Source organism: Haliotis rubra, unplaced genomic scaffold (genome assembly GCF_003918875.1).
Source record: "Haliotis rubra isolate DU_JTF1 unplaced genomic scaffold, ASM391887v1 Scf71, whole genome shotgun sequence".
In the NCBI taxonomy this organism is placed as follows: Eukaryota; Metazoa; Mollusca; class Gastropoda; order Lepetellida; family Haliotidae; genus Haliotis; species Haliotis rubra.
Genome location: NW_025767424.1, coordinates 2,472,982 through 2,498,018, shown reverse-complemented (window position 1 = coordinate 2,498,018; position 25,037 = coordinate 2,472,982). Strand labels below are relative to the sequence as shown.

The following is a 25,037-nucleotide window of genomic DNA, read 5'->3' as shown; positions in this document are numbered from 1 at the left end:
TTCACCTAATAGATGGACAATTGTTTCAAGTCAAACTGTTTCACAAAATGTACAATATGGAGAGTCAACATAACCTATTTTGTGTAAACTTGTATTTGCTAATAGAATGTTATGTACAATTTTGAACTTAATCCATTCTAAATTGACACATTGGGTACATCTTCTTGCCATCAAGTATATACACTTGTCTGTTCAGTGTCATCATATTCTTTATTAAACTCCTTTTCCATTTCAAGTGTTCAGGAGGTTTGGTTGCATCCAATAAAACTTGATAAAAATGATTACTGCCTTTTTGTTTATAGCATATAATCATAAACTGAAACTCGCAAACCCTGGAATCTTAAATAGTCCACTTTCATATCAAACTTGGTCTGTAATTCAACAAGATTGTCGAATCCCCTGAATCTGTTAGCCCCACCTTGTAGTACATCATTCAAAAAATATATTTGAGACATATGGTAAAACATTTGTCTTTATAAAGACTGGCTGTCAACCAAATGCTGTCAGTTGATGGAAGATATATAAATATAATGTATTTATATTTTTGTGGATTTTGTATTATTTTCCTTATCCAGTTGAATTTTTGAGCAGAGATAGTATTTTGTATGTCAGGTGCACCTATTCCTCGAAATTGATATTGTTTTTGTTTTCAGTGTGCTTCTCTTTATCTTATTTATTTTTCCCTTTTCAAATAAAGGCGAAATATGTTTCGGGGAACTCGCTTCCATAGTTTTATCTGAGATTGTTTTGGGGGAGAACCAATCCAAATTAATTTGGTCTTTTCAGTATTCACTTTGAGTCCTGAAAATCTTGCAAAATCTTAAAATGTTAAAAACTGCTTGTAGTCACTTTTCTGATCCATCTAGGGTTAAGATAGTGTCATCTGCAAATTGCTCTAAAATATGTTCTATATAATATTGCCCATACTTACACTCTTAATATTTTTATCTTTTCTCATAAGTAGTGCAAGAATCACACAGAATCTGTTAGCCCCACCTTGGAGTACATCTCTCAAAAATATATTTGAGACATATGGTAAAACATTTGTCTTTATAAAGACTGGCTCTGCCAACCAAACACTGTCAGCTGATGGAAGACATCTTTAATTAATGTATTTATATTTTTGTGGATTTTGTATTATTTTCCTTATCCAGTTAAATTTTTGATCAGAGATAGTATTTTGTATGTCAGGTGCACCTATTCCTCCAAATTGAAATTGATTTTTCATTGTGCTTCTCCTTATCTTATTTCTTTTCCCTTTTCAAATAAAGGCGAAATATGTTTGGGGGAACTTGTCTGTGGTTCGAATAGATGGATTTGGTAAGATGCTTAACAAGTGATTTAGTTTCGGAAGTAGCAAAGATTTGAAAAAAAATTCTTCCCACAGGAGTTATATTTCTACTTGACCACATTCTCATTTACTTCTCAATTGAAATGAGTTATTTTCATAATTCAGGTCTTGCATATTTTCTAGGTCTAAATTTTGTCTGGTTCCAGTCTTAATTTACATGCTTGCATAGTTTTATCTGAGATTGTTTTGGGGGAGAACCAATCCAAATAATTTGGTCTTTTCAGCATTCACTTTGAGTCCTGAAAATCTTGCAAACAAAACTTAAAATGTTAAAAACTGCTTGTAGTCACTTTTCTGATCCATCTAGGGTTAAGATAGTGTCATCTGCAAATTGCTCTAAAATATGTTCTATATAATATTGCCCATACTTACACTCTTAATATTTTTTATCTTTTCTAATAAGTAGTGCAAGAATCACACAGAATAAAGAAATAAGGAGATACTGGATCCCCCTGGCGACAACCTCTTGTTATTGGAAAGAAGGAACTTCCATATCCATTTACTAAAACACTAGATTCAGCCCCATCAAAAAGTACTGTAATCCAATTTTGAATACTCTGGCCATAATTTCGTTTTAAGTCATTCTGCATGAATTTTCTATCCACAGAATCGGAGGCTTTTTCGAAGCCGATCACTGAAAGTAAGCCACATTGTTTATAGGTTTCTGCATAGTCCATTAAATCATAAATCAGTCTTGTTATTTCCCCTAGATGTCTCCCTTCCACAAAGCCTTTTTGGTTTTCACATCGAATTCAGAAGATACAGTTTCCAAACTAACCTATCCACATTCACTGATTGTATACATCTTTTTGTAGTAATGTTTTGTTTCTTCTAATATCTTTTTTGGCCTTTCAATATTTTCCCATCACTTTTGTGCAATTCTTGCAAAATGATTACTGCCTTTTCAGTTTTCCAAGCTTCAAACAATTAAAGAATAAAAAAAGACATTCCTGTGTCTGTGAATTATGTTTTACATGTTTTTATCTATAGTCATAAACTGAGACTCGCAAACCCTGGAATCTTAAATAGTCCACTTTCATATCAAACTTGGTCTGTAATTCAACCAGATTGCTGAATCCCCTGAATCTGTCAGCCCCACCTTGTAGTACATCTCTCAAAAATAGATTTGAGACATATGGTAAAACATTTGTCTTTATAAAGACTTGTACTGCCAACCAAACACTGTCAGTTGATGGAAGACATCTTTCTATTATGTATTTATATTTTTGTGGATTTTGTACTATTTTCCTTATCCAGTTAAATTTTTGATCAGAGATAGTATTTTGTATGTCTGGTGCACCTATTCCTCCAAATTGAAATTGTTTTTTTCATTGTGCTTCTCCTTATCTTATTTCTTTTCCCTTTTCAAATAAAGGCGAAATATGTTTGGGGGAACTTGTCTGTGGTTGGAGTAGATGGATTTGGAAAGATGCTAAACAAGTGATTTAGTTTCGGAAGTAGCAAAGATTTGAAAAGAACATTCTTCCCACAGGAGTTAAATTTCTACTTGACCACATTCTCATTACTTCTCAATTGAAATGAGTTATTTTCATAATTCAGGTCTTGCATATTTTCTAGGTCTAAATTTTGTCTGTTTCCAGTTTTAAATTATATGCTTGCATAGTTTTATCTGAGATTGTTTTGGGGGAGAACCAATCCAAATAATTTGGTCTTTTCAGCATTCACTTTGAGTCCTGAAAATCTTGCAAACAAAACTTAAAATGTTAAAAACTGCTTGTAGTCACTTTTCTGATCCATCTAGGGTTAAGATAGTGTCATCTGCAAATTGCTCTAAAATATGTTCTATATAATATTGCCCATACTTACACTCTTAATATTTTTATCTTTTCTAATAAGTAGTGCAAGAATCACACAGAATAAAGAAATAAGGAGATACTGGATCCCCCCTGGCGACAACCTCTTGTTATTGGAAAGAAGGAACTTCCATATCCATTTACTAAAACACTAGATTCAGCCCCATCAAAAGTACTGTAATCCAATTTTGAATACTCTGGCCATAATTTCGTTTTAAGTCATTCTGCATGAATTTTCTATCCACAGAATCGGAGGCTTTTTCGAAGCCGATCACTGAAAGTAAGCCACATTGTTTATAGGTTTCTGCATAGTCCATTAAATCATAAATCAGTCTTGTTATTTCCCCTAGATGTCTCCCTTCCACAAAGCCTTTTTGGTTTTCACATCGAATTCAGAAGATACAGTTTCCAAACTAACCTATCCACATTCACTGATTGTATACATCTTTTTGTAGTAATGTTTTGTTTCTTCTAATATCTTTTTGGCCTTTCAATATTTTCCCATCACTTTTGTGCAATTCTTGCAAAATGATTACTGCCTTTTCAGTTTTCCAAGCTTCAAACAATTAAAGAATAAAAAAAGACATTCCTGTGTCTGTGAATTATGTTTTACATGTTTTTATCTATAGTCATAAACTGAGACTCGCAAACCCTGGAATCTTAAATAGTCCACTTTCATATCAAACTTGGTCTGTAATTCAACCAGATTGCTGAATCCCCTGAATCTGTCAGCCCCACCTTGTAGTACATCTCTCAAAATAGATTTGAGACATATGGTAAAACATTTGTCTTTATAAAGACTTGTTCTGCCAACCAAACACTGTCAGTTGATGGAAGACATCTTTCTATTATGTATTTATATTTTTGTGGATTTTGTATTATTTTCCTTATCCAGTTAAATTTTTGATCAGAGATAGTATTTTGTATGTCTGGTGCACCTATTCCTCCAAATTGAAATTGTTTTTTCATTGTGCTTCTCCTTATCTTATTTCTTTTCCTTTTCAAATAAAGGCGAAATATGTTTGGGGGAACTTGTCTGTGGTTGGAATAGATGGATTTGGTAAGATGCTAAACAAGTGATTTAGTTTCGGAAGTAGCAAAGATTTGAAAAGAACATTCTTCCCACAGGAGTTAAATTTCTACTTGACCACATTCTCATTACTTCTCAATTGAAATGAGTTATTTTCATAATTCAGGTCTTGCATATTTTCTAGGTCTAAATTTTGTCTGGTTCCAGTCTTAATTTATATGCTTGCATAGTTTTATCTGAGATTGTTTTGGGGGAGAACCAATCCAAATAATTTGGTCTTTTCAGCATTCACTTTGAGTCCTGAAAATCTTGCAAACAAAACTTAAAATGTTAAAACTGCTTGTAGTCACTTTTCTGATCCATCTAGGGTTAAGATAGTGTCATCTGCAAATTGCTCTAAAATATGTTCTATATAATATTGCCCATACTTACACTCTTAATATTTTTATCTTTTCTAATAAGTAGTGCAAGAATCACACAGAATAAAGAAATAAGGAGATACTGGATCCCCCTGGCGACAACCTCTTGTTATTGGAAAGAAGGAACTTCCATATCCATTTACTAAAACACTAGATTCAGCCCCATCAAAAGTACTGTAATCCAATTTTGAATACTCTGGCCATAATTTCGTTTTTAAGTCATTCTGCATGAATTTTCTATCCACAGAATCGGAGGCTTTTTTCGAAGCCGATCACTGAAAGTAAGCCACATTGTTTATAGGTTTCTGCATAGTCCATTAAATCATAAATCAGTCTTGTTATTTCCCTAGATGTCTCCCTTCCACAAAGCCTTTTTGGTTTTCACATCGAATTCAGAAGATACAGTTTCCAAACTAACCTATCCACATTCACTGATTGTATACATCTTTTTTTGTAGTAATGTTTTGTTTCTTCTAATATCTTTTTGGCCTTTCAATATTTTCCCATCACTTTTGTGCAATTCTTGCAAAATGATTACTGCCTTTTCAGTTTTCCAAGCTTCAAACAATTAAAGAATAAAAAAAAAGACATTCCTGTGTCTGTGAATTATGTTTTACATGTTTTTATCTATAGTCATAAACTGAGACTCGCAAACCCTGGAATCTTAAATAGTCCACTTTCATATCAAACTTGGTCTGTAATTCAACCAGATTGCTGAATCCCCTGAATCTGTCAGCCCCACCTTGTAGTACATCTCTCAAAAATAGATTTGAGACATATGGTAAAACATTTGTCTTTATAAAGACTTGTTCTGCCAACCAAACACTGTCAGTTGATGGAAGACATCTTTCTATTATGTATTTATATTTTTGTGGATTTTGTATTATTTTCCTTATCCAGTTAAATTTTTGATCAGAGATAGTATTTTGTATGTCTGGTGCACCTATTCCTCCAAATTGAAATTGTTTTTTCATTGTGCTTCTCCTTATCTTATTTCTTTTCCCTTTTCAAATAAAGGCGAAATATGTTTGGGGGAACTTGTCTGTGGTTGGAATAGATGGATTTGGTAAGATGCTAAACAAGTGATTTAGTTTCGGAAGTAGCAAAGATTTGAAAAGAACATTCTTCCCACAGGAGTTAAATTTCTACTTGACCACATTCTCATTACTTCTCAATTGAAATGAGTTATTTTCATAATTCAGGTCTTGCATATTTTCTAGGTCTAAATTTTGTCTGGTTCCAGTCTTAATTTATATGCTTGCATAGTTTTATCTGAGATTGTTTTGGGGGAGAACCAATCCAAATAATTTGGTCTTTTCAGCATTCACTTTGAGTCCTGAAAATCTTGCAAACAAAACTTAAAATGTTAAAAACTGCTTGTAGTCACTTTTCTGATCCATCTAGGGTTAAGATAGTGTCATCTGCAAATTGCTCTAAAATATGTTCTATATAATATTGCCCATACTTACACTCTTAATATTTTTATCTTTTCTAATAAGTAGTGCAAGAATCACACAGAATAAAGAAATAAGGAGATACTGGATCCCCCTGGCGACAACCTCTTGTTATTGGAAAGAAGGAACTTCCATATCCATTTACTAAAACACTAGATTCAGCCCCATCAAAAAGTACTGTAATCCAATTTTGAATACTCTGGCCATAATTTCGTTTTAAGTCATTCTGCATGAATTTTCTATCCACAGAATCGGAGGCTTTTTCGAAGCCGATCACTGAAAGTAAGCCACATTGTTTATAGGTTTCTGCATAGTCCATTAAATCATAAATCAGTCTTGTTATTTCCCCTAGATGTCTCCCTTCCACAAAGCCTTTTTGGTTTTCACATCGAATTCAGAAGATACAGTTTCCAAACTAACCTATCCACATTCACTGATTGTATACATCTTTTTGTAGTAATGTTTTGTTTCTTCTAATATCTTTTTTGGCCTTTCAATATTTTCCCATCACTTTTGTGCAATTCTTGCAAAATGATTACTGCCTTTTCAGTTTTCCAAGCTTCAAACAATTAAAGAATAAAAAAAGACATTCCTGTGTCTGTGAATTATGTTTTACATGTTTTTATCTATAGTCATAAACTGAGACTCGCAAACCCTGGAATCTTAAATAGTCCACTTTCATATCAAACTTGGTCTGTAATTCAACCAGATTGCTGAATCCCCTGAATCTGTCAGCCCCACCTTGTAGTACATCTCTCAAAAATAGATTTGAGACATATGGTAAAACATTTGTCTTTATAAAGACTTGTTCTGCCAACCAAACACTGTCAGTTGATGGAAGACATCTTTCTATTATGTATTTATATTTTTGTGGATTTTGTATTATTTTCCTTATCCAGTTAAATTTTTGATCAGAGATAGTATTTTGTATGTCTGGTGCACCTATTCCTCCAAATTGAAATTGTTTTTCATTGTGCTTCTCCTTATCTTATTTCTTTTCCCTTTTCAAATAAAAGGCGAAATATGTTTGGGGGAACTTGTCTGTGGTTGGAATAGATGGATTTGGTAAGATGCTAAACAAGTGATTTAGTTTCGGAAGTAGCAAAGATTTGAAAAGAACATTCTTCCCACAGGAGTTAAATTTCTACTTGACCACATTCTCATTACTTCTCAATTGAAATGAGTTATTTTCATAATTCAGGTCTTGCATATTTTCTAGGTCTAAATTTTGTCTGGTTCCAGTCTTAATTTATATGCTTGCATAGTTTTATCTGAGATTGTTTTGGGGGGAGAACCAATCCAAATAATTTGGTCTTTTCAGCATTCACTTTGAGTCCTGAAAATCTTGCAAACAAAACTTAAAATGTTAAAAACTGCTTGTAGTCACTTTTCTGATCCATCTAGGGTTAAGATAGTGTCATCTGCAAATTGCTCTAAAATATGTTCTATATAATATTGCCCATACTTACACTCTTAATATTTTTATCTTTTCTAATAAGTAGTGCAAGAATCACACAGAATAAAGAAATAAGGAGATACTGGATCCCCCTGGCGACAACCTCTTGTTATTGGAAAGAAGGAACTTCCATATCCATTTACTAAAACACTAGATTCAGCCCCATCAAAAAGTACTGTAATCCAATTTTGAATACTCTGGCCATAATTTCGTTTTAAGTCATTCTGCATGAATTTTCTATCCACAGAATCGGAGGCTTTTTCGAAGCCGATCACTGAAAGTAAGCCCCATTGTTTATAGGTTTCTGCATAGTCCATTAAATCATAAATCAGTCTTGTTATTTCCCCTAGATGTCTCCCTTCCACAAAGCCTTTTTGGTTTTCACATCGAATTCAGAAGATACAGTTTCCAAACTAACCTATCCACATTCACTGATTGTATACATCTTTTTGTAGTAATGTTTTGTTTCTTCTAATATCTTTTTTGGCCTTTCAATATTTTCCCATCACTTTTGTGCAATTCTTGCAAAATGATTACTGCCTTTTCAGTTTTCCAAGCTTCAAACAATTAAAGAATAAAAAAAAGACATTCCTGTGTCTGTGAATTATGTTTTACATGTTTTTATCTATAGTCATAAACTGAGACTCGCAAACCCTGGAATCTTAAATAGTCCACTTTCATATCAAACTTGGTCTGTAATTCAACCAGATTGCTGAATCCCCTGAATCTGTCAGCCCCACCTTGTAGTACATCTCTCAAAAATAGATTTGAGACATATGGTAAAACATTTGTCTTTATAAAGACTTGTTCTGCCAACCAAACACTGTCAGTTGATGGAAGACATCTTTCTATTATGTATTTATATTTTTGTGGATTTTGTATTATTTTCCTTATCCAGTTAAATTTTTGATCAGAGATAGTATTTTGTATGTCTGGTGCACCTATTCCTCCAAATTGAAATTGTTTTTCATTGTGCTTCTCCTTATCTTATTTCTTTTCCTTTTCAAATAAAGGCGAAATATGTTTGGGGGAACTTGTCTGTGGTTGGAATAGATGGATTTGGTAAGATGCTAAACAAGTGATTTAGTTTCGGAAGTAGCAAAGATTTGAAAAGAACATTCTTCCCACAGGAGTTAAATTTCTACTTGACCACATTCTCATTACTTCTCAATTGAAATGAGTTATTTTCATAATTCAGGTCTTGCATATTTTCTAGGTCTAAATTTTGTCTGGTTCCAGTCTTAATTTATATGCTTGCATAGTTTTATCTGAGATTGTTTTGGGGGAGAACCAATCCAAATAATTTGGTCTTTTCAGCATTCACTTTGAGTCCTGAAAATCTTGCAAACAAAACTTAAAATGTTAAAACTGCTTGTAGTCACTTTTCTGATCCATCTAGGGTTAAGATAGTGTCATCTGCAAATTGCTCTAAAATATGTTCTATATAATATTGCCCATACTTACACTCTTAATATTTTTATCTTTTCTAATAAGTAGTGCAAGAATCACACAGAATAAAGAAATAAGGAGATACTGGATCCCCCTGGCGACAACCTCTTGTTATTGGAAAGAAGGAACTTCCATATCCATTTACTAAAACACTAGATTCAGCCCCATCAAAAGTACTGTAATCCAATTTTGAATACTCTGGCCATAATTTCGTTTTAAGTCATTCTGCATGAATTTTCTATCCACAGAATCGGAGGCTTTTTCGAAGCCGATCACTGAAAGTAAGCCACATTGTTTATAGGTTTCTGCATAGTCCATTAAATCATAAATCAGTCTTGTTATTTCCCTAGATGTCTCCCTTCCACAAAGCCTTTTTGGTTTTCACATCGAATTCAGAAGATACAGTTTCCAAACTAACCTATCCACATTCACTGATTGTATACATCTTTTTTGTAGTAATGTTTTGTTTCTTCTAATATCTTTTTGGCCTTTCAATATTTTCCCATCACTTTTGTGCAATTCTTGCAAAATGATTACTGCCTTTTCAGTTTTCCAAGCTTCAAACAATTAAAGAAATAAAAAAGACATTCCTGTGTCTGTGAATTATGTTTTACATGTTTTTATCTATAGTCATAAACTGAGACTCGCAAACCCTGGAATCTTAAATAGTCCACTTTCATATCAAACTTGGTCTGTAATTCAACCAGATTGCTGAATCCCTGAATCTGTCAGCCCCACCTTGTAGTACATCTCTCAAAAATAGATTTGAGACATATGGTAAAACATTTGTCTTTATAAAGACTTGTTCTGCCAACCAAACACTGTCAGTTGATGGAAGACATCTTTCTATTATGTATTTATATTTTTGTGGATTTTGTATTATTTTCCTTATCCAGTTAAATTTTTGATCAGAGATAGTATTTTGTATGTCTGGTGCACCTATTCCTCCAAATTGAAATTGTTTTTCCTTATCTTATTTCTTTTCCCTTTTCAAATAAAGGCGAAATATGTTTGGGGGAACTTGTCTGTGGTTGGAATAGATGGATTTGGTAAGATGCTAAACAAGTGATTTAGTTTCGGAAGTAGCAAAGATTTGAAAAGAACATTCTTCCCACAGGAGTTAAATTTCTACTTGACCACATTCTCATTACTTCTCAATTGAAATGAGTTATTTTCATAATTCAGGTCTTGCATATTTTCTAGGTCTAAATTTTGTCTGGTTCCAGTCTTAATTTATATGCTTGCATAGTTTTATCTGAGATTGTTTTGGGGGAGAACCAATCCAAATAATTTGGTCTTTTCAGCATTCACTTTGAGTCCTGAAAATCTTGCAAACAAAACTTAAAATGTTAAAAACTGCTTGTAGTCACTTTTCTGATCCATCTAGGGTTAAGATAGTGTCATCTGCAAATTGCTCTAAAATATGTTCTATATAATATTGCCCATACTTACACTCTTAATATTTTTATCTTTTCTAATAAGTAGTGCAAGAATCACACAGAATAAAGAAATAAGGAGATACTGGATCCCCCTGGCGACAACCTCTTGTTATTGGAAAGAAGGAACTTCCATATCCATTTACTAAAACACTAGATTCAGCCCCATCAAAAAGTACTGTAATCCAATTTTGAATACTCTGGCCATAATTTCGTTTTAAGTCATTCTGCATGAATTTTCTATCCACAGAATCGGAGGCTTTTTCGAAGCCGATCACTGAAAGTAAGCCACATTGTTTATAGGTTTCTGCATAGTCCATTAAATCATAAATCAGTCTTGTTATTTCCCTAGATGTCTCCCTTCCACAAAGCCTTTTGGTTTTCACATCGAATTCAGAAGATACAGTTTCCAAACTAACCTATCCACATTCACTGATTGTATACATCTTTTTGTAGTAATGTTTTGTTTCTTCTAATATCTTTTTTGGCCTTTCAATATTTTCCCATCACTTTTGTGCAATTCTTGCAAAATGATTACTGCCTTTTCAGTTTTCCAAGCTTCAAACAATTAAAGAATAAAAAAGACATTCCTGTGTCTGTGAATTATGTTTTACATGTTTTTATCTATAGTCATAAACTGAGACTCGCAAACCCTGGAATCTTAAATAGTCCACTTTCATATCAAACTTGGTCTGTAATTCAACCAGATTGCTGAATCCCTGAATCTGTCAGCCCCACCTTGTAGTACATCTCTCAAAAATAGATTTGAGACATATGGTAAAACATTTGTCTTTATAAAGACTTGTTCTGCCAACCAAACACTGTCAGTTGATGGAAGACATCTTTCTATTATGTATTTATATTTTTGTGGATTTTGTATTATTTTCCTTATCCAGTTAAATTTTTGATCAGAGATAGTATTTTGTATGTCTGGTGCACCTATTCCTCAAATTGAAATTGTTTTTTCATTGTGCTTCTCCTTATCTTATTTCTTTTCCCTTTTCAAATAAAGGCGAAATATGTTTGGGGGAACTTGTCTGTGGTTGGAATAGATGGATTTGGTAAGATGCTAAACAAGTGATTTAGTTTCGGAAGTAGCAAAGATTTGAAAAGAACATTCTTCCCACAGGAGTTAAATTTCTACTTGACCACATTCTCATTACTTCTCAATTGAAATGAGTTATTTTCATAATTCAGGTCTTGCATATTTTCTAGGTCTAAATTTTGTCTGGTTCCAGTCTTAATTTATATGCTTGCATAGTTTTATCTGAGATTGTTTTGGGGGAGAACCAATCCAAATAATTTGGTCTTTTCAGCATTCACTTTGAGTCCTGAAAATCTTGCAAACAAAACTTAAAATGTTAAAAACTGCTTGTAGTCACTTTTCTGATCCATCTAGGGTTAAGATAGTGTCATCTGCAAATTGCTCTAAAATATGTTCTATATAATATTGCCCATACTTACACTCTTAATATTTTTATCTTTTCTAATAAGTAGTGCAAGAATCACACAGAATAAAGAAATAAGGAGATACTGGATCCCCCTGGCGACAACCTCTTGTTATTGGAAAGAAGGAACTTCCATATCCATTTACTAAAACACTAGATTCAGCCCCATCAAAAGTACTGTAATCCAATTTTGAATACTCTGGCCATAATTTCGTTTTAAGTCATTCTGCATGAATTTTCTATCCACAGAATCGGAGGCTTTTTCGAAGCCGATCACTGAAAGTAAGCCATATTGTTTATAGGTTTCTGCATAGTCCATTAAATCATAAATCAGTCTTGTTATTTCCCCTAGATGTCTCCCTTCCACAAAGCCTTTTTGGTTTTCACATCGAATTCAGAAGATACAGTTTCCAAACTAACCTATCCACATTCACTGATTGTATACATCTTTTTGTAGTAATGTTTTGTTTCTTCTAATATCTTTTTTGGCCTTTCAATATTTTCCCATCACTTTTATGCAATTATTGTATGGATTTATTTAGAACATTTCGATATTCCAGGTGTGAAATATATTGACTTGTTTTTTTCTCCATGCTCGTTCCATTTTGCTTCAGATCTAATAAAGGCTCTCTGAGATTTTTGTTTTTCTAGTTCTTCCAAGTTCATTGATATCTTCTAATATTGATCGTTTTTTCTTTTCATTTTGAACTAAGTGAAGTTTTTCCTGTCTGGCTAATATTGATAATTATATCTATATCAGCATCAACACTAAGTTCCATTTACCACACATGCTTATCTTGTCATTTTCCAAATCTGGTTTATCTGTATTTGGTCCATATATATTTATAACAGTATACTTACAATCACTTATCATAACACTTAAGCCTACAGAATTTCCCTCCTTACATTCTTAATTTCAAATTCAAAATTATCACTGAACAAAATTGCTGGCCCTTTTGCAGTCCTTTTGCAATGGCTTATGTAAATTTCATTATAATCGCATTGCTGTCTTATGAGTGGCTCTTGATCCTTTGTAAAATGTACATGTTGTAAGCAAAAGATATTTGCTTTGCTTTTCCTTAGGAAGCTATATACCGTTTTTCGCTTTGAAAGATTGAGTCAGGCCTCTTCAGTGTATGGACAATATTTTATGATGTTCTTTACTATCCATTTTCATAAGAAATCTTCCTTAATATATTTGAGTAAACATGACGTTTGTTCATGTTGACATCATGGCAAATGTCATAGATAACATGGAAAGGGATATTTTCATCAAACACAGTTGTGAGCTTTTTCACTTCAACAAGATATAAAATAAAAATGGCATTTAATGAGAGTAAGGTTTAGCAAATATCAACCTCATACATCATAAATATAAAGAACTAGATCTTGGTTGCTTTAACAAGATTAAAGTCGTATTGACATCCATTGTATAGGCTTTATTGTCCTATAAAGTACAAACATCTTTTCTCATTGCAACATAGTTTTGTACTAATTGAGAGTACGCATTCACCCGGAAGTGAATATACATGAATAAACAGAGATGTGGAACAGTTTGACCAATTACGTCGTTGCAAAAGGTTGACACAACAAACCAAAAAAGGACCGACATGGACACAATGCCTCTTCGTACACATTATATTCTCCCCAGCTTTGGACAGCCAAATTATTTCCTAATTTAACGAGCTGATTACAAAAGATGTGTATGACTGACTGACTGACTGACTGACTGAGTTTGGTTTTACGCCGCTTTTAGCAATATTCCAGCAGCATCACGGCGGGGGACACCAGAAATGGGCTTCACACATTGTGCCCATGTGGGGATTCGAACCCGGGTCTTCGGCGTGACGAGCCAACGCTTTAACCATTAGGCTACCCCACCGCCCAGATGTGTATGAACATGGTACGAAATATCTCAGGACCCGTAACATAATTGGACGACTATAAAATGTGTGACATCTGACATGGTCTGTGTTCTGTCCTCAGCTCCAATGTTCTGTCAGCCCGAGACACAGAAAACTAGCAAGGGTTCTTTCGAGTGGCCTGAGACATTAGTTGACAAGACGGCACAGGTCACGTGTCCGCATGAGACACTCGGCCGCATTCTTCTTCAAGCCTTTCGAAAATGGTAAGTCATGATAAGGAAATTATATTGTGTTGCTATTTCTTGAGTTATGTCATTTGTAGGACAGGGTAACGTCCCTTGCATGTGCCTGGATTGGAGACAATACAGTGATCAACACCATGAGAATCGATCTACGTTTGTGTTATGAATGCACAATATTTGTCATTACAATTTCCCAAATATAACGTGTTACATTTAACCACTTTCTCAATGGCATTGTGTATTCATTGCTATCGGCCTTGGAAGCCGTGTCAATTTCCACTGTCAGAGGGGTACACAAGAGAGATCTAGGCCACCCATGATCTAGACCGCCATTTGTCAGACTTCTATTTAGTCGTTAGCCGTGGGAGGTTAGATGGCTGACTTCGTATACTGCCGATTAGGTACCTGAGTCGAAGGTTAGAATCTCGGATGGAATTCAGACTAAAACTACTAGAATTTGAAATTGTAACATTACATAACATTGTGTTATTAAGTGTTGCACTCACAACCACTGTCATTACAACCTCGTAGTTATCCGGTTCTGTACTACATTCTAACAAATCACTTCAGTTACGGTCATCACCTCTTCTTCATCTGCCACTACCTCTTTCCCAACCAAACTTACCATTATTATATAGGCACCGCTGTATAGCTCTCGGGCATACATGTACTTCGTTGTGAATATGTTTCAGCGTCAAAGTTAATAACAGGGCGATTTGGATGGACGCCAATCTTGAAGCATGTCCGTTCGCTAGCAACGTCACAAGACGACTAGAAGACCTCGCTTTGGACACAATAACCACTGGTGGGTATCGAGATTTGCTATGGTCTGGTTAATATATACTGAAACATTCCCTCTAAGAACTTGTATGAACTACATGATTAGTTCATTATATCAACAGCTGATTATGTCCAAGACAAGAAACAAAGAATACAACCATGTGTGAGTTGAACGCCTCAAATGAGCGATTTGATTGGGCCATTTTGTCCTACTTGCCGCAGTTCGCTAAGCAGAGCTGCGTCCCTTGGGTGCGATGGACACCGACCTGGATTCTATCCCGGTTCCCGCCGATCACGTTGTTCGTTTTCTCAGCACCCTATCTGCTCAGAGGAATTGCACCAAAGTGGCAAACGTCAAGCTGACATTCAGTGATATGACTGAAATACTTTAAAACGGTGTTACCCACCTTTCAACTCTTACTCACTCACTCACTCACCACTCACAAGATAAGGAACGATTCTTTCTTTTTCGTTAGATGGTAGAGACCGAAGAATGGTCTCACTTGGGTGGGCTTTGAGACTTAACATTAGCATGATCACCTTGTCAGAATCGGCTGAAACGATTTCACAAACAACAGACTCACTCGCTGAACTCGCATTTTCAGACAATGTGCTGGAGGTCTCCAAAGAGTTGCAGATGATAACCACGAGGGCTGCCAACTTCACACAAACTGACGTGAACTTCGCAGTGAACATTGTGGAGAAGATTGCCAGGCTGGAAAGCTCTCTCAGTTCCAGGGAGGTCATCAACAACACTCTAGCATCCGTCAGCTACATCATCGTCGTCCCCGGCGAGGTGCTTCTGGAGGCGGAACAGAAGAAACAAGCAACGACAAGGTACAGGGTATATAACTGAATCAACACGCAAACATGTCCTCCTAAAACTGTGGATGGTATTCGTAATTACACATTCTGTTGAATGCGTTGTAACTGATTGAAAATGCATATATCAAACTTGGGGTAGGGCTGCATTCCCGTGCAACCGCACAATATTTACTATACCTTACAATTGCTTGGAAAACGCATGTATCTTCTCCTTGAAACTAGGTGTTGCATTCGTGTAGAATTCTCCTTCACTTCCGAGTCTACTTGTGTACATTCATACATGATTAATTTTTGGGTAGTTAAACATCCAGCGAAATTTAAGGGTGACTTACTTCGGTCCAGTGAGTCTTGTTTTCTGTGTAATTGAATATATTCGTTCCAGTGCTCAGATCGGTACTTTTTAGGGCTTTAAACTCATCGAGCAAAGTCCGATTTTCATTATTTTGTCTCATTTTGAGCCTGAAATGTGGCATAGTGTATTATTAATGCTCAACATCTATTACGTTCAGTTATAAAAATACGATGTCTATCATTTTGCAGACTGATATCGTCTGTGAATTTGATGACAACGTCTTCATCTCTGAGTGACGGGGATCTTCTCCTAGTCCAACCCAACATTGCCGTGGCAGCCGTCAGCATCGACCCTAGGAACTTTTCTGGGGTTTCTTTCACCACGGATTCGTCGAATTCTAACGATGGCACGCTCACTGGGGATACGGTAGGGTGCATTCCTACGTCCTTTCGTTTTCACATCCTTTCACATTCACATGATAAGAACAAGTATAGTCTTTAATATAGTTGTGTTTAGTATACATTTTTGTTTGACAGAAATCAAAGCACACATTTCGGAGGAAAACTATGTATCAGAATTAAAAAGGAAAATCCCAAGAAAAACAGATGAAGATAACGTGATCTTAACTAATGAAAGTCACTAAAATGTTATTGAGCTTGCTTTCTTCATTTTTGTTTGAAAGGTCGAGGTCAGAAGGGGAAACAACCCTGAACGAGAAGACAAAGCAATGGCAACAATCATGCTTCCCGAGGGACTCTTTGTTTCCATACCTCCTGGGGCCATGACGAAAGCAAACAGAGTTATATTTGCAGTGTATCCGACGGATAAATTATTTACTGTGAGTGTATATAGAACAGGTGCAACATGCGTTGTTGCATCGCAATTTGATATATGCTGACAATGTTTTGCATGTTCGTAAAGGTCATCACTGAACATTCACTTTGTGCATACACATTCAAAACACAAAATTAAATGTCGTACATTTGTTCATCTTGGACACCCACATCCACATTGTACAATCACATATCCTGAAAAGGGTTGAAAACTAGGACAGATTATTGGTAACTATACAAGTGCATACTATCCACGCTTACAGAATACATTTGAATCAAATACACAATCAGGCAGCATATTTCTTAGAGTTTCTAGGTATTCTCTGCTAATGACAATGACCAAAATAGGCTACTACAATGTCACCAAGTACCTCTACTCCAACCACCCGGGAAGATCCGGGTTAGAATGAACCTTCAGTAACCCATGCTTGTTGTAAGAGGCGACTATCGGGATCGGGTGGTCAGACTCGCTGGCTTGGTTGACACATGTCATCGGTTCCCAATTGCGCAGATCGATGCTCATGATGTTGATCACTGGATTGTCTGGTCCAGACTCGATTATTTACAGACCGCCGCCATATAGCTGGAATATTGCTGAGTGCTGCGTAAAACTAAACTCACTCTGTCACTCTCTACTCCAACATCTATGCATGTGGATTAATGTCCACGTTGGGAAAGGATGATAATTGCCTTTCTGTTGTGGAAACTTTTTTACTCCACCAGGAGGAGGACTCATACATTATTGGTACTAAGGCATCAGTGTGAACATCTCGGAGAGGATTATGTAGAAATTTATTAGCAACCAATCCCGGAGTCAGAACGTTAGACCCAGTCAGACACCACTGACGCACATGCACCAATACAGCCATGGCATGTGATACGTTGGCAACGTCATACAGTTAGCCCTGTGGTGTAAATCATTTCTCCTTTTAATCCAGTCCTTCACCCTGCCAGAACTATGCATTAACCGAGATTGTGATCATGATAGAAAGTACGTAAGAAGTTATTCAAGATACTTCTAAAACGACGTGAATAGAGCCGTTCTCATTTCAGTACAAGGTGAAGCTATTGAAATCTGAATATGGAGGATGTTTTAATGCTTATTAACTGTGTATGTCAACCTTGAATTCAATATTCAACCAAATACGTATATTCATCAACATTTCAATATAATAAACAAATTTAGTCGTTTTCATATGCACAATGTATTCTTGGTGTAAAGGACCACACTATGTCATAAAGGTTATGTGTGGATACATTAAAGACAATACGATTTCCTTCCCTCTCTCCTCAAGGTTTTTGAAAAGGCTCGCCAAGGTCCAAGTGTCAATCCAACCGGAAGAGCAGGGGGTGATGGGAGTGTGGTCCCATCTTTACCAGCATCTAGCGGTGGTTCTAGTGTAGAGAATAAAGGTAGCGGCGATTTGACTGTGACTGACATGGAACAGGGTAAAGTGACCACGATGATAAACAGCAAGATCCTCTCAGCCAGTGTCCCGAACGTCATCATCGCCAACCTCACCGACCCCGTCATCTTACATCTACCTCATCTTAAGAAGGTAGGATATTATCATATGTTGATCTGAAGTAATGCATGTATGTCGTACATATGGAACAATGGAAATTCATCTCAAGATGTGTGATATTGGGATATAATCATATCAGTTCAGAACTATGGGAAAAAGAAAGCAAATCTATGATATATGTTTATACACTGTAGTTATAAATAATGATAATAATAATAATAATAATCATGAGGGTATTTTTAACTTTTCCAGGCTAGATATCCTGTTCAAAGTCTACAATCTTATCATTATTACCCCGGATAACCCTAGGTTAATAGTCTCACGACTTATTTCACCGGGTACCCATTTTCTGCTGGGCGAACAGAGGTAATTTTGAACAAACTCACTTTCCTAAGGTGAGACCACATGTATCACATGTGCTTCGTTGTGGGGCAGAGCTGAAGTCCTAGAAACTCTCGGAGTCAAGCTGTCACACAGGGTCACCCATCCAAGTTACATTATATCTGAAAAAAGAGTGAATCTCCATGGCGCTTTTACAAAAACAAAATCTTAGTGCTACAGTTATGCTGAAATACAATTATTGAAATCGATATAAACCAGAGAAGTTAAGTTCGATTCCCCACATGGGTACAATGTGTTAAGCTCATATTTGGTGTCCCCAGCCGTCATATTGCTGGAATATTGCTAAAAGCGGCGTAAACCCAAACTCACTTACTCGCTTTCTACTTCTTCTCCTTCCAGTTCCACATCAAATGTTGGTTGTAAACTATATGCGGTGTATAAACCGATGATGGTGTTTCATCTCAAACATTACCTCTACTTTCTTACTGTTTTCTCGCAGAACGCTGTTAACCCTCGATGTGTGTTCTGGCGAGACAACGGTGCAGGGTGGTCTACAGATGGCTGTGAGGTGAAGGAAGACGTCAAGGACACCTACACAGTCTGTGCTTGCAACCATCTCACTAACTTCGCCCTGCTTATGGTAAGTTATACCCGGGTAGACGTTGTTGTTGCCTATCTTTTCGGAACGATCTGGTGGCCTAGTGGTTGAAGCGTTCACTTCTCCACTGTGTGACGCCCATTTCCTGCCCTGATATGCCTGGAATATTGCTAAAAGCGGCCAAATTCACATCTTTCGGTGGATGATCGAGGCATATTGTTTGCTTGGGTTGACGTTTATTGTTGCACACTTGCAAAACAAACAGAATCATTAAACCTATCTGGTGTTCCCAGGCATGTTGCTGTAATGTTTGCTATTTCAAGATGTCAATGATATCCACATACTTTTAGGATACGTATCGTACTGTCAATAGCTGCTATTTCCAGTTGTCGATGATATTGAGATACGTTTTAGGAAGAATATCGTATATTCAATAGTTGCTATTTGAAGATAGCAATGATATTTCGATACGTTTTAGGAAACACACCGTACGTTCAAAAGTTGCTATTTCAAGATGTCAGTGATAGGTAGGTACGTTTCAGGATACACTCTGTGATATATATTTCAGGATGTCTTTGAAGAGGGTACTACTATATCTGAAACTGACCGAGTGGCCCTGTCGTTCATCTCCTACATCGGCTGTGGACTCTCTCTGTTGTGCCTGCTGCTCACATTGCTCACATACCTCATGTTCAGGTGAGCTTCATCAGAGAAGGAAGAATGTGAGTGAGTGAGTTTAGTTTTACGCCGCACTCAGCAATATTCCAGCTATATAGCGGCGGTGTGTAAATAATCGAGTCTGGACCAGACAATCCAGTGATCAACATCATGAGCATCGATCTACGCAATTGGGAACCGATGACATGTATCAGCCAAGTCAGCGAGCCTGACCAGCCAATCCCGTTAGTCGCTTCTTACGACAAGCACGGGTTACTAAAGATTAATAATATTATTCTAACCCGGATCTTCAGGGCCAAAGAAGGAAGAATTACATGTGTGTTTGTAAGAGTGAGTGAGTTTAGTTTTGTGCCACTGCCAGCAATATTTCAGCAATATTACCTCGGGAGACTCCAGAAATGGGCTTCACACAATGAACCCATGTGGGGAATCGAACCTGGATCTTTGGCGTGACCAGCGAACGCTTTAGCCAACAGGCTACCCCACCGCTAGAAAAGGGATGCTTATTCACATGCTGTAGTGGGTGAGTTTAGTTTTACGCCGCAGTCAGCAATATTCCAGCTATATGGCGACTATCTGTAAATAATTGAGTCTGGACCAGACAATCCAGTGATCAACAGCATGAGCATTCACGTGCTGTAAACAGACTGCAAGCTTACACAACGTATGTCAGTGTAGGTAAAGTACATGTACAACACGATGCAGGCTGTAGTCTGTGGATCATAATTACGTCAAACACTGGATTCGAACCTGCGGCTGGCATAGATGGATCATCGGCAATGTTAACTGGACCTCGAAAAGCGAAATCGTAGCACTGTCCCTTGGCCATTGGATCAACAGCACTAAATAATTGTTGATTTTGCCAGTTGCACATATCGATTATGTTTTGGTTATCATTACTTGCATGTTGCCAGGGAAAATGAATACGTGGGGATTATTCTTTTCAGAAAAGTGTTTGAATGCTTGATTTCGAACACACTCATTACGCAATAAATGATTTATTATAGGCATTCGATCAGCAACTCGGCATCGGATCCCTGTGCATATAAAGTATGCCCTGTTTCTGCGGAGCACTTGGCTGCATCGAATTTAACTGAGGGAAATTCACTTACTGTCATTTTGATTAACGTTTGCAATTATACACCTAAGTTTTCTGACATTTTATAGAGATTTTGTCTATTCTTGTCCCATTTGTCTTATTTACTTAAAGATTGATACGCAACGAGTGAAAATAACAACTTTTTCAACAATGAATGAGAGAAGGTTTAATTTATTATGTGTTGTTTCCAATGATTGTACGTGTTTTGATTTGAGAATTAGAGCTCACAGTGATGTCATATTATAGATACTACAGAATTATCCACTGTGTAGTTTAGAGAATGCATAGCACTTCACCACCAGATGCATATTAATTAAATAATATATATATATTAAACATATGTTATATTTGGGGTTACACTTTCTTACTAAAGTACAGATTCTAGTACTTTTGTCATTTAGAAAGTGGTCAAATGTAACATATGTTGTATTTGAGATTACACTTTCAGATTCTAGTACTTTTAGTTGGGTTGAGTCCCATTCGGGATTCGAACCCACACCCTCTGAGTCAGGCACCTAATCGCCAGCACACAAAGTCAGCCGCCTAACCTGCTCAGCCACCGCGTTTTCCGACTCTGACGGTTAGGTGCCTGACTCTGAGGGTGTGGGTTCGAATCCCGGATGGGACTCAACCCAACTAAAAGTACTAGAATCTGAAAGTGTAATCCCAAATACAACATATGTTACATTTAACCACTTTCTAAATGACATTTTGTAATCACAATTTGCTTAATCTCAGACAAAATGTTAAATTTCACGCTGATAATGCATCTTTGGCTGCAACAGGTATATGTAATTGTAATGAAGTATACTCAGCAGCAAAATAACGTCAGTACGAATTCAAATTTAGATAGGCACTGTAATCAAATCAGTACAGAAATTGACATAATAAGTGTCTCAAACACCTTTTATTTGTACAATATCTTAACACATCAATGAAAATAGCAGAATTTCAAGACATTTCGTGAACGCTTGCAGTCCATTCAGACTCTTGAATTCAGTATCTAGTGTGACCACCACGAGCTGCAATAACTGCAGCACAGCGTCTATGCATGGAGTGCACCAATCGATTGATGAAGGCCATTGGCACCTGGAACCACACTGTGAGAAAGGCCTGGCGCAATAAATCGGCTGTGTTCGGCCTTGGTATGACATTATTCAGTCTCCTCTGAATTACATCCCAAAGATGTTCAATTGGGTTTAAATCAGGACTAAGGGCTGGCCACTGCATACTGTTGACACCGTTCTGCTGTAGGAACTCCCGTGTAGCTCTGAAAGTATGGGCCCGGGCGTTTTCATGCTGGAAAATGTTGTTCCGGTGACGTGCGAAATGTGGTATGACGTTTGGTCTGAGAGCTTGGTCGATGTAGCGCACCGCAGTGATGCCGCCTCCTCTCCCTGGACCAAGGTTCTGGAACACCACAGGACCCACTCTCTGGTTCAGGCCTATTCCACCCATACCATGATGCTTGCACCTCCCCATGAGTCTCTTTCCATAACACATTGGTCTGAGTAACGCTGGCCACGTCGTCGCCATATTCTTGTTCTGCCATCTGCAGTTGATAAGCAGTGCCGACTCTCATCTGTGAACAGAACAGTTCTCCATTGCCTGTATCGCCAGTTTTGGTGTTGTAGGGCAAACTGTAGACGAGGGGTGGGGATAGGTCCACGGTAAGGTCTACGGCAATGGAGGTTCCCGCTGTTAAGACGTCGGCATACTGTATCAGTACTGATTGGTCTCCCGTGTGTTCCCACTGTCTGGCGTGCTGTTTCGGATGCCTGCATGAAGGGATTCTGTACATGCTGTCGCACAACATGGCGGTCTTGTCGTCTTGTTGTCACCCTTGGTTTGCCAGTACGGTGGCGATCATTTTTTGGTGTTGATGGCCCGGAAACGTTGCTGCAACCTGTAGATGGTCCGAACGTTGACCTGGAAGTGCTTGGCAGACGGCTTGTGCAGTGTGGCCAGCTTCAAGTCTTCCTAGCGCCTGGTTCCTCTGAGCTGTCGTGAGTCGCGGCATCCTGCTGACGTTGTAATGTGAATGTTTCAACCAGGTTTGGGGTGCATTTTATAGGGCTGGTCCTTGTGAACAGCACGTGCAGCATGAGTTGCATGAAAAACATGGAGAACACCGTACCATCTCCGGGATCAGGTTGCGTTTTTGAGACCATTTCCTGGGTTCCATTCTGAGTTTGGGAAGGAATGTCTTTGCTCAGGTAAAGTTGGAGATGTTGTCAAAAATTTACAATCAAAATATTAAATGAGTTTACAGTTATCCGTTTCTGCGAAGGAAAATTCCAAACTGACGTTTCTTTTGCTGCTTAGTATATTATAATGTTTAACATCGAAAACATTATTGTTTTTTAACTATAGACGTCTATCGCAGTCGAAGCAGTAAGATCGTTTTCTGGAACATTTCCCAGAACAGAATATCAGCAGCAGTCCCCTGCAGTATGTTCATCTTGGAATGTGTTTCGTCAACAGGAAACTGCGTCGGGACAACCCTTCTAAGATTCTAATCAACCTGTGTATTGCTCTTGCTGTGGCTAATTTTATATTCCTTGTGGGTATGCAAGACTACACCTTCAAGAACGCCATAGGATGCAAGGTAATGGATCGCATTTATACCAGATCATATCCTTGGTAAGGAGTGAGTGAATGTGTGAGTGAAGTTTTGACAACGTTTATATCAATATTTCAGACATATCACGTCGGTGAATACCTGAAATGGGCTTCACTCATTGTACCCATATGGGGAATGAAACCCGAGTTTTCAGCTTGAAACGCGAACGCTTCAACCAATAAGCAGCCTTCAGAATGATGCGTTTTAATAGCTAGTGAATTTGGTTTTACGCTGAATATTGCCTTTAGTTCTAGTCATAACACCCAAAACTGTGTGAGGATCCAACCCTTAAAAACTAAGTCAAACTTTCTGCCAATGTCCATGTCGCACCTTTGTAAACCGAATGATCAAGCAGTATTGGGAAGAATAATTTCTAAAATTAATTTAAGACATAACTGAATGATGTTTTCCTCTTGTTTGACAAGGCCTTATAAAGAAACTGACTAGACTGTAGAAACAGAAGATATTTGACTATTAGAAAAGACCCTTTCTTCGTCTGTAATATTATGAAGTGTAATATGGAATCCTGACAGTTGTGACTGCAACTGACAAATAATCCTCCCCTATATATAGCTGTGTAATTGGACGAACTTTATATTATTAGGAAAAACTGATCATCAGGGATTTGTTGGCGTTTTCTTTGTAGGCCGTTGCGGTGCTGCTGCACTACTTCATGCTGTCGGCGTTGACATGGATGGCGGTAGAGGCTTTCTACATGTATCTGGCACTGGTGGTGGTCTTCAAAACATATTTCACAAACTTCATGCTAAAGTGTTGTGTCATTGGCTGGGGTGAGTATATTATCAATACAGATGCCTGCCTCACTTCTTTATACCTGCAAATAGGCGTGACTGACATTTGTATTTATGACAGAATCATCACACACTTTCAGTGTGTCTTAGGTCCATGAGTCATTGTGTTGAGATGTACAGGTCAAGATAAGTTCGATGTTGTTTGTCACCCTTTGCTCAGGGTTCGTGCACATCCAGTTCAGGTTCAGCCAGTGGTACATAAACACCATCCTCGATAATCTCCAGGGTATATGTTCCGATAAATCTCAGTGGAGATTTATCGGAACGTATACCTTGGAGATTATCGAGTATGCATAAACATACATGGCGTATTGTGATTATTTAAAAAAAAAAAAGTTAAACTTTGAAATGTGTGCTTGTGATTGGACTTACATGTGAGTGGACTGTCATGAAAATCTTGAAAATCGCACATTCATGTAAGTCACAAGCAAGGCACTTCTCAGAATATATACGACCGGTCGTTGTTTGGTTTTTCTTTATAAAATGACCCCAAAGCACCACATGTGTACTTTCTTTTGAACGTCTGTTCATGTGAACATAGCTATAGATTTGAGTTCGCGACATATCATAATATGCTGTCGGTATGAGTCAGTAGGATATACGGACAATGTTCATTCCACGGAACAACAGCTTTATTTCGTGGGAAGGTACCCACTGTGCTCGTC

General features: G+C 37.2%; 1 protein-coding gene across 1 annotated transcript in view; it reads left to right on the top strand.

Annotated features, from left to right (window-relative positions):
* LOC124259074 overlaps positions 1-19,860 on the top strand; it is a 95,012-nt gene extending 75,152 nt beyond the window's left edge. Inside the window, exons 13-20 of the mRNA XM_046693162.1 lie at positions 13,844-13,985; positions 14,657-14,769; positions 15,350-15,581; positions 16,110-16,287; positions 16,544-16,699; positions 17,990-18,253; positions 19,062-19,202; positions 19,729-19,860. Of these exons, the coding sequence (XP_046549118.1) occupies positions 13,844-13,985; positions 14,657-14,769; positions 15,350-15,581; positions 16,110-16,287; positions 16,544-16,699; positions 17,990-18,253; positions 19,062-19,202; positions 19,729-19,860 (1,358 nt within the window). The remainder of the gene's footprint in view (positions 1-13,843; positions 13,986-14,656; positions 14,770-15,349; positions 15,582-16,109; positions 16,288-16,543; positions 16,700-17,989; positions 18,254-19,061; positions 19,203-19,728) is intronic.
* The last annotated feature ends 5,177 nt before the right edge of the window (positions 19,861-25,037 follow it).